The 14,058-nt window shown below is 35.2% G+C and overlaps 1 protein-coding gene across 7 annotated transcripts in view; it reads right to left on the reverse strand.

Moving 5' to 3' along the window:
- erc1b (ELKS/RAB6-interacting/CAST family member 1b) overlaps positions 1-14,058 on the reverse strand; it is a 231,614-nt gene that overhangs the window by 183,487 nt on the left and 34,069 nt on the right. For all 7 annotated transcript variants that reach the window (XM_016447524.1, XM_016447521.1, XM_016447523.1 and 4 more), the window contains exons 4-7: positions 12,622-12,696; positions 11,301-11,456; positions 8,722-8,889; positions 7,628-7,795 (exon numbers count right to left, since the gene is read on the reverse strand). In XM_016447524.1, the coding sequence (XP_016303010.1) occupies positions 7,628-7,795; positions 8,722-8,889; positions 11,301-11,456; positions 12,622-12,696 (567 nt within the window). The remainder of the gene's footprint in view (positions 1-7,627; positions 7,796-8,721; positions 8,890-11,300; positions 11,457-12,621; positions 12,697-14,058) is intronic.

The following is a 14,058-nucleotide window of genomic DNA, read 5'->3' on the forward strand; positions in this document are numbered from 1 at the left end:
ATATATATATATATATATATAGCTGAAATATTTTATTTCAAGTAACAAACATTTTTTAATGGTTTTAATTTCAGTTTTTGGTTTTAATGGTCAAACACAGCATTCTGAAATTGCCTTTTTTGCATAAAGAACACAACAGTATTTACTATAACAAGTATTATTGAAGTACAATGTTTAAGAAAATACTAATATAGTCTTTTTACTACTTATGTCTAATTAAATGTGTTAACTGTTTTTGTGTGTTTCTTTTCACTCAATTTTCACTCAGAAATGCTACAAATACTTATAAATTTAATTTAATTCAAGTAATTTTTTTTCAGTGTAACTGACCCTATTCATGACTTCATGATATTCCCAAAATGCTGTAGGATTTACTTCGAAACAATTTTCACTCAGAAATTGCGAATACATTTCACAAACAATTGCAATAAATAAATATATAAATAGACAAGTAGCACATTCTATTAAACATGAAATTTTGAAGTAGAAAGATGGTATTTTCTTGTAAAACGTACTCCAGTAATCTTTTATTTACAGCTCTGAAAAAATCATTCTTAACAGTGTAGTCTCTTAAACCACTCTGCTGTCTCTTTTTGCTCATATAAAAAAATAATTTAAGCTCAAATCAATCTTTCATGTTCATTTATTTATAAATAAATAAGTAGCCAATTTGCATAAGGGTCCTGATCCACCTGTCAGGATTTATTTAGCAACACACACGTGAATCCCGTGTCATTTGCGAGAGGTTTGTTGAAGCGGAATGGGTGGCGTCGAACACACACGCTGCTCAGTAATGCAAATGAGTGTGAGGAGTTTGGCACCTGAGTGGGTGAGACCTGATAGGTAAGTGGCACGACGCCAGTCTTTGTGTCTGCAAACTCCCACACAGAAAGAGATTTTCCTTAATTTTCAAAATTGTCAAAATTTATATTCCAGCTTTGATCACCATATGTTAGGGGTGGCACTAAACTAGTCGATTAGTTCTGGCAGTAGTCGACATGCCAGGGCTGTGTTGACTAGTTATGGATCACATGACTTTAGCTGCACTCGTTTGATACAAAGTGACAGCAGGAGGAAAATTCCACTGTGTGACTGAGTCATTAGTTTTATATAATAAATTGCATCGGACACATTTATTTGGATTTACTCAAAAGTTCAAGGTGGTCGGAGTTTTACTGCTTGTAGTTAAAGCGCTTTAAAGGGCATGAATTTACAGACGTAATTTCTCTGAAGGAGCTTTACTGTTGGACTGCATCTCTAAATGCATCGCTTTTAAAGCACCACCACTTGAAACAGTAAAGCTAAAACCTAAAACTATAAATAAATAAATACATAATTATGTTAATTGCAATTACTGTAACCTAATTTATTATTATTATCATTATTATTATTTATTTGTTTGTTTGTTTGTTTTACTAGATATGAACAATGCCATTCAAAAATAATATTTAATAAGAATAAGGGACAATATTTTTTTCTGATTCAAATTATTACCTTTATTGAGCAAGGACACATTAAATTGAGAATATTTCATGTTACAAAAGATTTCTATTTCAAATAAATACTGTTCTTTTAAACGTTATATTCATCAAAGAATCCTGAAAATATGAAATCCAAAAATATTAATTATTGATAATAATAAATGTTTCAGCAAAGCAGAAAATCAGCATATTAGAATGATTTCTGAACGATCATGTGACACTGAAGACTGGAGTAATGAGGCTGAAAATTCCGCTTTGCATCACAGGAATAAATTATATTTTAAAATGTATTAAAAAAAGAAAATAGTTATTTTAAATGGTAATATTATTTCACAATGTTACTCTTTTTTTACCGCATTTCTGTTTACATTTAAAATGTATATTTAAAAAAAAAATGTGTGAACTTTTATTTTTGCACAACAATAAATAAGGGGCCAGTTACTGCAATAAAAATAAATAAAATTTCTAAGTATTTTAGTAGCATTAAAATGTTAAGATTTTATTGCAACAACTTGCACTTTATTTTATTTGCATTTATTTTGCATTGTCTCCACGTGTTTGAACACATTGAAGTACTTTAAAATTGAAAAGTCTGAGTATGGAAATGTTAAGATTTTATTGCAACAACTTGCACTTTATTTTATTTGCATTTATTTTGCATTGTCTCCACGCGTTTGAACACATTGAAGTACTTTAAAATTGAAAAGTCTGAGTATGAGAGAAACAGAGAGAGAGAGGAGGAAGTGCCCATTAATTAGAAACTTCTGTAGAACTTCTTTCCCTCAATTAAGTCGAAAGCAGAGAGGATCTTTCTCTCTCTCTCTCTATCAGACTGCTAGGGGCTTAAGACTCTCGGCCTTTTGATGTGGGGTTTATCACTATTTTAACACAAGGCACTTATTAGCATGCACCCTCTTAAAGCTCTGCTCTCTCTGTCTGTGTATCTCTCTCTCTCTCTTGACTGAAGGACAGTAACAAACAATGTAAGAGGCTCTTTCTCAGCAAGAAGATCACAACTCAGGCCCGACACGCTCTGTTTAAGAGGCTTTCCTTGTGGTGCTAAGCCTGTTAGCCTTCTTCAACCCCTTAGCCGTCGAAAAGAAGAGGGGGAAAAAGGCACACAGTCGTTCTGCGTTCTGAACCAGCCTTTAAAAGTGTAGCAAATTGGAAGCTCTTCATCCACGGGGGCGGTTGTGGGGTCAGTGAATGTTCAGGGTTTAGCCCAAACCCTCTGCGAATGCGCATGGGGACATCCTTTGATGAAATACTGGAATACGATACACTTCATAATACATGTTGAAACGTTACATGTACGGTGAGTCATTGTTAATGAAGTAAAACTCTCAATTCTACTGGCGCAAAAACTAAAAACTTGGTTTCAGTCAATCACAAACCGCTGTATGGATTTTAAATCACTGTTGTTAAAATAAAACAACAATGATGACTCTTTTGGTTTGCTGTACATTACTGTTCAAAAGTTTAGTGTTGGTAAGAAAAAGTCTATTATGCTTAACAAGGCTGCATTTGAGAACAAAAATACAGTAAATGTTTTCAAATTTAAATTTACAATAACCATTTTGGATTTTAATATATTTGTAATATTTGTCATATATTTAATTAAAATATTTTACAACTATAAAATATAATTTTTTTATTTATTTAATATATTTTTATTTTAATATACTTTACATTTTCAGCAGCCATTACTTCAGTCTTCAGTGTCAAATGATCTTTCAGAATTCATTCTAATATGTTGACTTGAGGCTCAAGAAACATTTCTTATCATCATCAATGTTGAAAATAGTTTAATATTTTTGTGGAAACCATGATACATTTTTTTTTAGGATGTTTTGATGAACAGCAAATTCAAAATAACAGGATTTATTTGAAACAGAAATCTTTTATAATATTATAAACGCCTTTAACTGTCACTTTAGATCACTTTAAATGCATCCTCGCTCAATAAAAGTATTAATTTCTTTCAAAACATAAAATCATACTGACCCCAAACTTTTGAACGGCAGTGCAGTCCAACGCACATTGTACCTTGACGATAGTTTTATGTCGTCAAAGTGTCAAGTTTGTTTAGAAGTTAGCAGGCTGTTACTTCTAAGAAAAATATAGTTGCTGGATTTGCTGAAAGTTCATGAGGTTCATGAAATTGCGTCTCAATAAAAGAGTTTTGCAAGAACCTCAATGTCCCGGATTGTGTTTCGAAAGTTTGCAGACAAATTCCTTGAGCAACGCTCAATATTGGGTGTTTATTACATCTGGATAGAGCGAAACTCTGACCGCAAAGTCAACAAACAGGTTTAATTTCTTTGGTGTGGTCTGAAGAACAGAATTAATGCGCTGTAATTTAAACATTTTGTTTCAAAATAAGATGCAGATAGCCTTATTTTTATTAAGCACAACCCTAGTTGGATTTAATAATGCTAAAAACCCCCAGACATGGTAAAAAACAGGACATTTCATCCATAAGACAGAATGTCTCTGGCGACCCTCTCATGCCAAAGAGAGCTGCTCTCCATCAAGACATTCGACTGGAGTTTACATACTTGAGCGAGTTCTGCTGAACTGTGTCTTGTATTCCGCCCTCCTCGCATTAACAAATGTTATTTTCTGCAGCCTGTCCTGCAGTGAACTTGCAAAAGAATTCCCATCCAAACCGCTGTTTTCAATATCTAGTTCAGCCGCTTCCACTGTGGATCTGTCTGTCACCTTATCTGACAGTTGCAAATTAAATTATTGTTATTTTCCAGGCTGTTAAAGGGTAAGTGTTCGGTTAAACACAAAACACTGAATATAAACAAAGAAGGAAAAGAGCGGGCCCAGTCTCTCGGCTGCCGCTGGAAGAGGTGTTTTGCTCCGTTCGGCACGCATTCGCACACATCCGCGCAGGCAAACGGTGCCACTGAGAAGGCAGAGAGCTTCGCACTTGAACCAGAGCCGCTGGGAAAACAATTACAAAGCCAAACAGCTCCGAGAGACAGAAAAAATTATGTTCAGACATTAAAGGAGAGTGTGAGAAAAAAGAAACCAGCCCAAGCTAGGCCTCCTCTGAGAACGAATGCATACTTCACAGGACACTGTGTATCTATTCATTTACTCACTTGTATACACAGACACACACCGTCTAGCAAAGCTCATTTTTGAGCGTGCAAATGTAACAGTGTTAAGTGTTGTTTGAAAGAACTAAACAGTGTAGCTTATTTAGAGGCCATATTCTACACGTCTGGAGCATTTGATTTTTTTTTTTTTTTAAGTCTGCTTGTAATGTTACTCAAAGTTTAACAGACCGAATTTTGTTTTTTACATTATATTTTCCACTCTCACTAACCCTTGGAATTAAACAGGCACTCTTTGCTACTTTGGCTACATCCGAAATTGAATACTTGAGAAATGAGAAACATTGGATGCAGCCTTTATCTTGCAGAATTCTATATGCAAATGAGCTCTGCTATGATTGGCTGACATCTTAAGCAGTGCAAAAATCATTTATCAAGACAGGGCAAGTTTCTAATTAATGAATTTGCAGACTTATATAAATGTGGGAAGTCTTATGTTAATGAGCTGATGGTTGTGATGCCAAAATCATATTTATTTCTTAATCACACATTTCCATAAACAGTCTAGGCGACCTGAGGAGGAAGTTTAGTCTTAAATGTTCAAAGGTATCAACATGATAAATTCTTGGCTTCTACAGACCTTTTTTCTGAGTAAACTATGAGTGCCGCCATTACAAATTCTAACTACGGATTGGATGCTCTTCTGTTCCGGTCTCCATAGGAACCCATTTAAATAGGATTAACATTAGATTATCAGCTCGGAATATACGCTAATTTGACTAGAAACACTGGAGACCGGAAATGCAAAGCATCCTTCTGGTTAAGAGTCATGCATAACTTCCACGTTCAGGAAAAACGTCTATAGAAGAATTCTGCAACATAAAGGTGTCTAAAAATGCAAAATGATACATATGCTCTAGTTTTTCTTCACTGGATGTAATCCTGCATGCTCTGTACAGTTTGTCGTTTTCTCGTGTTTGACCTGTGCGTTGAATGGTGTCCTGTTGAGAAGCCCCATGCATACCTTCACAGCACTGTCTCAATGTGTTATGGCCATTAGGAACAACTCTGGGGCAATACAGAGTGGCTCAGGCACTATAATGGAAACTAAATGTTTCTCTTTCTGTGGCTTGGGAGAGCACTTGGCTTTAAAAAAAAGTTCATCGTGCCCCTGATGACTCCGAGAGGCTTTCAGACTCAAACTGTGAAGAGAAGCAAAGCGGTTGAGACAAATAGAGAAAGAAAATAGACAAAAAAAAAAAAGAAACTAAAACAATAACGGGAAAAAAGACAACGATTAGAGAGTGTCAGGTCTTCATATATGAAACACTCCTAAATTAAATTAGTTTTTTATTTTTTTTCAAAAACAAAGTATGTAAGCACAGTTGTATCACACTGTAAACTGCTTATATGTGCTTTTCTTCAAAAAAAATTACATTAATAAGACAATTTACAATTTAAGTTTTTTTCTAAATGTTACATATATTATTTAAAAATAATAATAATTTAAAGTAAAGTAAATTCACAAATGTACATATTAAATTATGAATATAACAATAACAAAAAAAAGAAACGTGCAAAAAACAAGAATTTGACATTAAAGTGGTATCATTAAGTCTGTTTTTGGAATAAAGAAAGTTATTTACAACCTTTAAAGGTCTTCCAGGGTAAACAGCAAGTATGCAAGCACTGTTTTATCACTATAATCTGTTTATATGTGATGTAAATAGAGCTTTCTTATTTTTAACACAATTCACTTTAATAAAACATGGAAGTATACTGGAAGTATACAAAAGAATTTGTTTAAAATTCACAAAAGCCTTAAAATACTATGTGTGTGTGTGTGTGTAGTTATTTTAAAAATACTAAGGATTTTAACACATTTAGACATTATTTTATGAATATAAAACTAAACTTGCAAAAAAAAGCATTTGACTTGAGCGATATCCTAAAATCTGTATTAGAAAAGAAAAAAAAAACATCACAATTTACAACCTTAAAAGGTCTTCCAAGGTAACGATTATCAGTCAACAGCCACTTCCTGTAAACAAGGAGCGTAATTCAAAGAGGTAGAGCTTTTAGCCATTCAAGCAAACATACTTGAGTTTTACTTTATTGCAAATGATCCATGTGCTTTTTTGGGAAACTTGGTTGTAAAATAACATATGACACAAGTTACAGCGATCTTAGGAGCATGATCTGCAACATTATCCCTGGAATGTCCATTAGAGAGATACACAACTTCCTGTTTTCCCAATAAAGGTGAGCTCACTGTGGGTTCTCTGCACTCAGGCTATCCCTAACTCAAGATTAATGAGCCTGCGGATGGGGGGCTTGTTTGCACAGCCTGTGATCTCAGCGCAGAAGAACTGAAACTGATAGTCGGATGTGATGTGACCGCTGAAGCATTGCCTCATGGGACGACCAGCTACAGACAATCCGTATGGAAACAGCCTCTGACAAACTCAAAGAGTACAGTACGACGAGCTGGAAACATGTCAGCGATAGTTTGGACCTGGCACCGTTTGAGCGCAGATTTCTGTCAAAGATTGTATGTATATTGTGAAATGAAGTTCAAAGCTGCACCCTAAATATTGACGATGAAAAGCGATGTCGGCGGGAACGGCGAAACCTACGGCTTCCTGTATATCTGACGTGGGTTCGAGGCAGAAGCAAACAGCTGTTGCATGGATATGAAAGATGCAGAACAGACTTATAAACCTTGGCGCCCGCTGTTAGCCTGAGGTTAACGGCCTGTGTGTCATTTCTGAGAACAGGAGACTCCGTCGCCATCACAAACACAACTTTTCCCTACTTTTAGAAATCATAAATTTACACAAAGGGATATTTGGTGAGGCTGGTCTCAAGCATTTCGCCAGAGCTCATCAAACGTGGCCTAACAGTGCCATCTACATTCAGGAGGAGAAAATGACACCCGTTTGAAGGGCGCAATGATGTTTACAAATGCATACACTGCCGCAATGCAAAAGTTTGTTTTGACCAAAATGTTTTATTTCCTACCGACAGCGATTTCGATTTTAAGCAACAAACAATTTTGCTGCGGTGTCTATCATTTACCTTCTTCTGAAGCACGTTGACCTTGCGTTCCTTGACGTCAAGCATGTCTTTAAGGTCGTGAATTTCTCCGTTCAGGGTGCCCTTCTCCTCTGACACTTCCTGAATCTGCTTGCTCTTTTTATTAAGCATAGCCTCCTTCTCCTCCAGACGTAAACGCAGAGCATCGACCTGAAATACACAGGCACAAAGCTCATCCAGATGCATGAACTGACACTTATTGTACATTAAAACAGTATTATTCATGACAATGTACAGGAACCCAGTAATACTGACATTAACCGTCAGCTAAACTCCATGAATCACATGCTGGCACTGGTAACACTGGATTATGATAAAAAGTGTGATGACAGACTAACTACAGAATTAAAAGCACACAAAGAAGCCATTCATGCTCATACAATTTCACAACAGCCAAATAACATGTTTGACACAACAGTGCCCCCTAATGGTCAGGCAGGGAAATACATAAAATACAATAACATTTCATCAACACAAAAGACAAAAAGAAACATTATTTATATCAATTATAATAAATGGAATATAAAGCTTGTGAATAATTTATATATTAAGAGTATCAAATACATAAATTGTATTTTATTACATTCATTATGGTGGTGTATTTATTTAAAAAAAAACTAGTATTTTTGTATTTTAAGTACCGCTAATTAATTAATTGGTGTGTTTGATGATCACATACATCTTTTTACGCCTTGCAAACTTAACCCCTTTTTTTTGCTATGAATTAATCCTATTTTTATGAATTTGGCTTAATGCTTATTATGCTTTCAGTTTCTTCCCAGTCTTTTTAAGTAAGTTTTTAAAAGATTACTTTATTTAGATCAATTTGTTGATTCTGTGAACCAGTTTAACCAATTCATGCAATGAATAAACTTAAAAAAGAACAATCTAAAGTTATCTAGCTGGCTAACTAGATGAGCTTATGTCAGAAATATGTCAGTGGCAAAAATGATTACTTGGATATATATATATATATATATATATATATAAAAGGGGACATATAATTCACAAATATGGGAATTTCTTTTTTTATACAACCATACAATGCCAATTCATTGCCATAACGTAACTCTTACCTCAGTCTGCAGGATGGCAGCACGCTGTTCTTTGGCAGTGAGAGACTCTTTGAGTACATCGATGTGCTGTTTGCTGTCAGAAAACTGATTGGTGAGCGTCTCCAGTTTAGTCTGCAGACCCAAGAGCTCAGTGTCCTTCCTGGAGAGATCCTGCTTCACCTGGTCAATCTGTACAAGACAAACATTCGGTCTAAGTATGTGGAAAACTCAAACTCTCCTTCAAACCAGACATCGAAGCTCTGGTCAAATCTCAAACACAATCTCCCCGAAAAAGCCTGTGCAGAATGTAAATGCAGCAATGTTTTGCTTTAAAATCATAAAACAGAATGAAATCTGTAGTGACAGGTCTGACGTTGGAGTTTTACCCTGTTTTAAGGTCATCTAAACACATATTAGACTAATTAAATTGCAAATCCGTTGAATTAAACACTGCAGAAACACAGATCATTACCAGGTAATTTTATCATACAGCAATTCCTGTAAATAGGAAACTTGATGTATTGAGTTTAAAAAAGATGGACACATGAAACTCCATAATGCTCAGTCTTTTTTTACAAAAAACAAACATCCACAAAAAAAAAATCATTCTTGCAAGATACACAAGCATTTAAATTAAGTACAAATTTAAATCAATTTTCCATAAACAGACAGTAACAGAGTTAAGACGCTATAAAACAGACAAGTGTCCATCTCCAATTTAAAGACACAGTCTTGACATTCCCAGCATGCACTGGGGCAGCTATAGCAGGTTAGCATGGCCTAAAGCTGTAACTCTACTGGCTGCCAGTCACCTTAGTGAAAACAGGCACAGGAGATGGCGAGAGAGACAATTCAGAGTGATAGAGAAAGAAAGATCAAGCCTCGTGGACATTAGTGCTCTACTCCAACCAGCGCTACAAACAAAGAAAGCGAGATGGGTAAAAAGCACCGTGGGAGTCTAGTGTGGCATCCGACCTTTTGGCACAGTATTGGGCAACTCTGCTTTCCTGATCAGAGAAACCCTGAGACTCCAGCCGCCGGCCTGAACCACTGCCGCCCACCGATCCTGTTATTGCGACGACAGGCGGCCACTGATACGCAGTCGAGATTTGAAAGCGAATATTTTTGATCAGTTCCCTTCACTGCCTGGGACCTTTTCCACTGTTCCCTCCCATCATTGATCATCCTGTCAAGTGTTGGGACTGTTTGTCTTTGTGTCCAAGAGCACATTTGCTATGACTTCCTTTTTAAGTTCTGTTTAAGCTGAATTTTATATGGAAAACAAAGACTGAGGTGGTCAATCAGTACGAAAAACCTACAGTATATTGACTGACCACTAATCAGAATACTGAGAGAATGCGCCGATATAGAAAATGTGACTGATACATACAGGCAGTGTTGTTATTGTTACCAAAAACTAACACTATTATTGATTTTTAGTAATTGAAATAAATAAAATTGAAATAAAATTGGAAAAAAAAGATAGATAGATGGATAGAGAGATAGATGGATAGATAGATGAACAGATAGATAGATAAACAAACTAAAATATAAATTGACAGAAAATGACAGAAAAGCAATTGTAAAAAAGCAAAAAAGTGCATAACAATTACTTTAACAAACTAAAATTACAATGAAAACTGAAAACAAAAATAAAAAGCTCATTGAAATAATTAATAAATACTATATAAATACTATATACTAAAATAAAACTGCCATTTTAAATATTTTATGTACTTTTATACCATATATTTTTTTATATAACAACATATTTTTTAATTTATATTTATATATAACAACTGTTTTGGGAACAACTGTTGTGAAACTGAGATTTTTTTTCCCTACATATTCTGATGTATGCAAACACAAAATTTGCTAAATGTAGTTTTCCACTATACTGGAGGATAACAAGGGGCACACTGATTTTTTTTCCAGAGCACCTGGAGTTGCGAAAGAAAAATAATATGGGGGATGTGGTAAAATCATTGTTCGTCCTTCAGTTGCTCTACCTGTCAGGAGAGGGCGCTGTTACTGCAACAACCACCAATCACCAGCTCGCATGCACACCCTGCGTCCAACCAAACATCACCCACGATCACGTGATGTCATCAGCAATCCAAACCAATCAGCATTCACCGCACAGGCCATGCGGTTATGATGTAGCCAATTAGCTGCGATTAAAATGGGAATATTTTGTTTTAAACTAAACAGAAAGTTTACTAAAGAAAAACAATATTTTAATAGAGAATAAAAATAAAATGTATACTTAATTTTTAAAAATATAAAAAAATAATAAAAAAAATACTATAAAAGGAAAAATAAAAAAATGTTAAAAATGCAACAGGTCAAAAGTGGCCAGGTTTGACCAGATAAAATGAAAATTTTGGCGATTTTATGCTTCTTTATCTAGCTGCAATACATACCATACCATAACACTAGTGCTAGAGTAAATATTAGCAACACCACATGACGCCTGGTAATATTTAACCCTAACAAAGAGTCAAAAACAATAAATCTGTGCTCAAATAACTCGTGACCTGCACAGGTTAAAAAAGCACCAAAACAAAACAGTTGCAGTTCCCATGAGCCGCAGGTTCTACCTTGTTCTTCATGAACTTGGAGTGACTGCGGTAGACCTCCATCTGTTTCATCTCCTCCTCTCTCTCCTCTGTGCTGACAGCCCCGTTTGACTTGAGCATCTGTATCTCGTCCTCCAGGTCCCTCAGACTGCGCTCCAGAGAACTGATCTTAGAGTCCTGCAGAGATACAGAGATGTTTGAGGAGGAGACAGACAAAGCCGAGGAATGGAGTGTCTTATCTATTTTTTATACAGAAGTGTTTTTAACTTTTGGTTTGAAACATGAATATAATAATTGCTTTCATGTTACGGTCGATAACCTATAAACGACAACCTAAAATCTATTTGAAATGCCACAATTGAATTTAGGCACCACGAGTTTATAATGCACAGTAAGAAAAAAATGGATGTTCATTTTGAGATTTACTAAAGACATTTGCTACATTTAACTGTGATTAAATTATTAGTGTTTTTTTAAGTGAGCATTAGGCAATCTATATGAGCAAAGGTAATCTAAAATGTAAAAATATGGGAAATGAGTTTGCATTAATAATGAATCAATATTGGCAGATACCAGTAAATTAATATAATGTTGATAATGATATTGTGCAGATATACTGTTGATCCCTTCTAATCTCGGCTATACAAAACGTCTTGCAATACCATTTTAAAATATTTTTTACTTTCAAAAAATACTGAGGACAAATACACTGCCGTTCAAAAGTTGATTTTTTTATGTCTATGAAAGAAGTCTCTAATGCTCTCCAAGGCTGCATTTATTTGATCAAAATACAGAAAAAAAAACAGTAATATTGTGAAATATTATTACACTTTAAAGTAACGGTTTTCTATTTTAATATATTTAAAAAATGTATTTATTCCTGTGCCTCATTACTCCGGTACTTCAGTGTCACATGATCAGAAGTCATTCTAATATACTGATTTTCTGCTTTTTATTATCAGTGCTGAAAACAGCTGTGCTGCTTAATATTTTTGTAGAAAATAAAACATGCATTTTTTCAGGAATCTTTGATGAACAGAAAGTTCAAAAGAACAGGATTTATCTGAAACAGAAATCTTATGTAATATTATGTCTTTACTGTCACGTTCGATCAGTTTAATGTGTCCTTGATAAATAAAAGCATACATTTCTTTGGGGAAAAAAAAATCGTACTAATTTTTGAGCAGTAGTGTACAATTACAAAACTGACCCAATATGACAGTTTCAGGCATATGAGAAAGTTGCAATTTAGATAACATTATTTTTAAAGCAACCTGTCCTACTTAGAAAGAACCCAAAAGTTTGGGATTTACTTACAACAAACACACACAAACACACTTGCCTTCATCTCGATGACAGTCTGCAGGGCCTTGGTTTTGGCAGATTCTGGAGCTCCCTCAAATCGTCGGTGGAGATCCTGAGGAGAAAACATGAGATGAGGATTGTGAGGTGAAACCACAGGATAATAACAGCTTCCTCTACCGGCAGCCATCAGTTGATGTGGATCCATACCACCCCATATTATGTCCAGCTCAAACGCTGATAATAAAATAACCCAGACTTCTAATTTACATGGGCAGATTATAAACTCAGCACACTGAGATCACGGCATCTGAAGCAGAAGAGACACTTTCAGTCCTCTGGTTTGAGTGTTTAATGCATGACTGAGTCCCTTATGAAAAAGATAATGTACAGAGCAGCTGACAAATAGAGTGAATGCAACGTCCACCAAACACAAAGAGATGCAGCCAGCCTGCACCCTCCGGGCAATTAAAGACCTCAAAATTATCATTCAAACACCAAAGCCATCAGATATGAACGCACACAGACAGGCATGGAAAAACAGCCATGCATCTACACGTGTGGAGTCATGGGAAACATATGGAAAGCAGAGCTTCAGTGCTTCAGGGAATGTAACGCTGTTGTACAACATTCACATCTAACAGAGCTACAATATTACTATCTGTTCCCAGGACGTTATGACACTGCTGAAATCAAAAATGCTCATGGAAAATAAAACGTTTGTGTTATGTTTACTTATAAACGTGATTTAGGGCTGTTTTCCCACTGTACCTTTAAGAGTTGTATATGTAAATGAACACTGTTGCCGAATATAGAAGTGGCACTGAAATATCTGGGTGGTTTTGGGAGGAAGGTTTGCAGTGTGAACGTTACAGTATGTCTATTTAATGCACCAAATGCTTTTAAAAGAATGAAAGAGGGGAAAATTCCAGTTTTCCATGACATGGCCATTTTTACGAACAGTTCCAGTAAGTCGTTGGCAAAGGAAGAATTTTAAATCACCAGATTAAAAGAAGGGCTATTAGTTTATTTCCCCCTGTTCTCTACAGTCCAACTGGAGGCCCCAATAAATAACCTAAAATGCTCTTCTGATCTCAGTCCAAATCATTAGTTTAGCCCAGACTTCACCTGTAATGCTCTAATCATGCACCACAGCATTTAGCGGCATTAAACTCACTGAGACCACAGCACTATATACTATAAGGATGCATTAAATGTATCAAAACTGACAGTAAAGTCATTTATAATGTCATAAAATAATATTTAAAATAAATGGTGTTATTTAGAACTTTCTATCTATCAAAGAATTCTGAAAAAATGTATTACAGTTTCCATAAAATATTAGGCGGCAAAAGCGTTCTCAACACTGATAATAAAATTAAATGTTTCTTTGTCACCAAATTAGCATATCAGCATGATTTCTGAAAAATGTGACCTTCAAAATTCAGCTTTGCCATCACAAGAATAAATTACACTC

This window comes from Sinocyclocheilus anshuiensis, unplaced genomic scaffold (assembly GCF_001515605.1).
Source record: "Sinocyclocheilus anshuiensis isolate Anshui unplaced genomic scaffold, SAMN03320099.WGS_v1.1 scaffold283, whole genome shotgun sequence".
NCBI classification, from domain to species: Eukaryota; Metazoa; Chordata; class Actinopteri; order Cypriniformes; family Cyprinidae; genus Sinocyclocheilus; species Sinocyclocheilus anshuiensis.